Source organism: Pinus tabuliformis, chromosome X (assembly GCF_031772625.1).
Source record: "Pinus tabuliformis cultivar Carrire ecotype Pingquan chromosome X, CPIR1, whole genome shotgun sequence".
Classification (NCBI taxonomy): domain Eukaryota; kingdom Viridiplantae; phylum Streptophyta; class Pinopsida; order Pinales; family Pinaceae; genus Pinus; species Pinus tabuliformis.
In genome coordinates, this window is record NC_142308.1 from 1,090,754,853 (window position 1) to 1,090,758,981 (window position 4,129).

General features: G+C 34.8%; 1 protein-coding gene across 1 annotated transcript; it reads right to left on the reverse strand.

The window, feature by feature from the left end:
* Positions 1–1,062: 1,062 nt before the first annotated feature.
* LOC149143622 (BTB/POZ domain-containing protein At1g63850-like) lies at positions 1,063–2,375 on the reverse strand. Its single transcript, XM_089449121.1, has one exon. The coding sequence runs from the start codon at positions 2,357–2,359 to the stop codon at positions 1,094–1,096; it is 1,266 nt and encodes a 421-aa protein (XP_089305247.1). The 5' UTR covers positions 2,360–2,375; the 3' UTR covers positions 1,063–1,093.
* Positions 2,376–4,129: the final 1,754 nt, after the last annotated feature.

Sequence of the window (4,129 nt, forward strand, 5' to 3'; positions counted from 1 at the left end):
GTGAAGCACATTTTCATAAACATCCCAAAATTCTCTTCAAAGTGAAGCACATTTTCATAAACATTAGAAGATTCTCTTCAAAGTGAAGCACATTTTCATAGTCATTCGAAAGCATTTTCATAATCATTCGAAAGGAAATGTAAGAGGATTTGATAATTTAGGGTTGACAAATGAATTACCATAAACCTGTGCAATTTGCAAATTTCATATTATTTACGAAAATAAAGGGAAAAAATCAAAATAAACTGATAAACTATGAACTTGCAAAGGAAGTTTGAAGTTTGTGTATAATGAGACTTGCTTAGACCACCCAATTCTAAGAGACGCCCTTCCCTTGGCTTGAAAATTGTTGTGGCAACGCTCGGTATTGAATTCGAAAAGTTGAAAGTGACTTTCCATAAACCTGTGCAATTTGCAAATTTCATATTCTTTAGGAAAAGACAGGGCAAAGATCAAAATAAACTCACAAACTATAAACTTGCCAAGGAAGTTGTTAAATAAACTCATAAACTATAATCTTGCCAAGGAAGTTGTTAAATAAACTCATAAACTATAAACTTGCAAGGGAAATTGTTTATAATGAAACTTGCTTAGACCACCCAATTATTGTGGCCACACTCATGAATTCAAAAAGTTGAAAATTGTTGTGGCAACACTCAAGAAAGCCGAGTTTAGCGTTTGGTTGCGGGAGCGCTGTCTAACCCGCTTTCAACCATTTCCTTTCGTCCAAATCTTATGTCCATTTGTTCGAGTATTTTTCTCGCATCTCTCGTCCAAATCTTATGTCCATTTGTTGAGAACGTTCAAAACTGTTTTCATGGTGGAAGAATTTGAGGAGAAGATTTTAACGAAACTGGTTAACTATTTAGCAAAAACCATATAACAGAAAATAAAAAATTACAGAAAAACACCATGATAAGGGACAACAAAACTCTAAAGTTGAATAAATGTCTCCATAGTGAAGTGAACGTCCAACCAGAAAGTTGACACCGACACAAAAGCGCAAGTATATACATAGTCTCCATCCTACTCATAATATTTTCTGTCAAACTGTGGCGTCGCTGCTCTCTCAGTTCAATGATCCTCCCATCAGTTAATTCTGGCTGGCGAAGGCATCATGCAGTGTCTTAACCCACCATTCCATCACACTAACCCTACCTCTGACTTCAGGTCTAGAAGCACAAGCTTCTTTCCAAATCCGGAAAACACGTCTTTGCTCATAGAGTGGGAGTGTTTCAGCTACATTAACTAATCCTGTCTCCAATGTCTCCATATCCTTTGGATTGTTAATGGATCTCACCATCGTGTCGAGCCAATTTGATAGAAAGGAAACGCGAATGGATGTGGGGCTAATTATCTCTCCATTACCCAGAGGTGTAAGAAAACCATTCATTAGAATATCTATCGTGTTTCTTACTACACCATTGATTATGTCTTTTACACTGTTGTGCATTAGAAGAATTATTGAGTCTGGGAGGGAGGCATCTTCCGAAAACATTTTGAAGACCGTTCCAAACAATTCCCGATCACAGCGCCGAATGAGGTTCACTAACCACAACATGTTACCCCAAGCATAAGCGAGACTCAAACTATCTGTGTTTTGAATTTCACATTTTGTGAACTCGATGTTGGACTCAAACGCTTTCACAAGTACACGCTTGCACGTATCCACAACAGCCGAGGGTGCATCTGTGGGGTCAAAGTAGCGCACTATAGACTCCGCAACTGCATTTCGATACGCTACATCATCCCAAAATTCTGAACAAAATAAAAGTTGAAACAAAAAACCAGGTGGAACATTGAAAACTGAAATGGTAACCAACATTTCTTGTAGAGACTCCTCTAGAAACTCTAAACCCTGATTGATATCGGAGTTACCTATGTTCATGCCAAGTCTAGCAGCTAACTCAATGGGTAAAGTATTCAATTGCAGAGACGACAGCAGGTTACGCAGTTCGGCTCTTTGCGCTGAAGTCCAACGAACCGCATTCAAATATTCCATACACTCACTCACGCACTCATGAAACAATAGTTGAGCAGCCACAGGAAGAATATCGAGGGCATCGTCCACACTGGCTAAACAAAACCGCTTGGTTGCTGATTGAGAAGAATACATGAAGCGAATGCATTTAATATACTTGTTCAAACCATGAGTACTTGTTACCGTGATTGGAAGAGGCCGTTGCTTATCCAAAGCCCAGCGCTCCGATAGCATGGTTTCATAAAAATCACATTTTCTCAAAACTTGGGAATGAAGATACAGTGGGTTTTCTTCATATTCTGCGCGCTCTGAATCGAATAACCATAATATTATATCAGCAGTGTTCTTCTCTCCGAATTTCAGCAGCTGCTTGCCCATTGCGATATGGTATAACACATGCTCTGCTTCACTGATTTTGAATGAACCCCCTCATTTTTTATATTGCAGTGCACCAGAATGCCACGGAAGCGGAACAGTGCAAGATGTCATTGTTTCCTGATGTCTAGCCAGTTTGCATGACATTTCCTTGACACATAAGCTCAAGTTCAGTTGGTCGACGTTTACTTGAGACACGCTCAAGTTCAGGGGATTGATTCTAGGTGATGTATTTTATGTTTGTATATGCCGTGTGGAAGATCGTTTATTACGAATATTTGGAGTATGTGATTATATCCAAATATTTCCCATCTTGGCCGGCTAAAAAGCAAACACTGAAATCATACGAAACAATTTTTATTATTTGTTATGTGTTTTAGGTTCTTTTGTTTATTCGTCTAAAAACCATACACTATAAAATCAAAGTAAATATATTGTATTTGTTTGGTGTTTTTGGTACACCAAAATTTATATTAAAAATTCAACTTTTTATTTGCCATGTGTTTCTGGTTTATTTTGGTTTATTATATTGAAAAAGAAATATTAATTCATGGTTTTTTTGTTTATTAGATTGAAGAATAAATATTAATTTACACTAGGATGGTATTACTAAAATTGTGTTATGAGTTTGAATGTTTTTTGGAATAGTTTAATTCCCTAAAGTGGCTTCCATTTTTAATAGATTGAAGAAGAAATATCAACCCACAAAAGGATGCTATCACCAAAATTGTGTCAGGCTTCATAGAGTTTCAACTCTTTTTGGAATAGTTTAGTGCCTCCAAAGTGACTTCCATCTTTAACTCCTCCGCATGAGATTTGAACCCAAGGAAATTTGAACTACCATAATTGTGAACCCAAGGAGATTTCAACCACCATAATTGTGTTGATTAACTCGGCCAATGAATTTTTTTTTTTTTAATTGGAAATTATCTTTATATTCCATATGAGGAATATAAACCTCATCATGTCACTTCTGGGAATTGTAGTAATTGAACCTGAGTGGAGAGAATCCTCCAAAACTACCCAAGATAGACCTAATTAACTATTTGTTAAGTATGTTATTTTTAGGGAAAAGATATTAGTTGGAGTAGTTTGGTGAACAAATTGTTTCTCCAACTATATGAGTTCATGTTGTAATTAGCCCATTTATAAAATAATTGTATCTTGATATTTATATATAATTTATTAAATATATAATAGCTAAATTACTTAGCCACGAGCCCCGTGAAATAAGTTAGTAGCAAAGCTCATGACAAAGTTATTCATTCTTTAATAAAGCTAATCACGCAGAGTCCTTGAACTATAGTTAATGGCAAGCATAGTGACTTTAGAGCTTCTAACAAAGTTATTCATATTTGAGTCCTTAAAATAATTATATCAGTCTTGATCTATTTTAATTCTTGATCTACCAAGTGCCAATAGGGATCAAAACTCTGGGTTTTATAATTAATTATAACTATGATTATTAATTTTGTATTTTATAATTTACTTTATTTAATCAAGTCAAAATGTTTTATTGATAACTATCATAATTAATTTTTATTTTTATTTTTATTTTTATTTTCACTGAGTCAAAATGTTTACATTACATGACATCATCTCTAGGCAATTACTTTTAACCTTTTATTATTTTTTAATTGATCTCACATGTAAATATTTATAAACATTTACACCACTACATCTCCCTATAGTGTAAGCTTAATTGAATAGTCTAGTTTTTGAAAACCCTTTTCTAAATTAGACCTAAATAATTAGATTTACTAAACATGAAAG

Excerpts from the sequence above, each read along its gene's own strand:
- LOC149143622 (XM_089449121.1), bottom strand. The coding sequence starts at position 2,359 with ATGGGCAAGCAGCTGCTGAAATTCGGAGAGAAGAACACTGCTGATATA.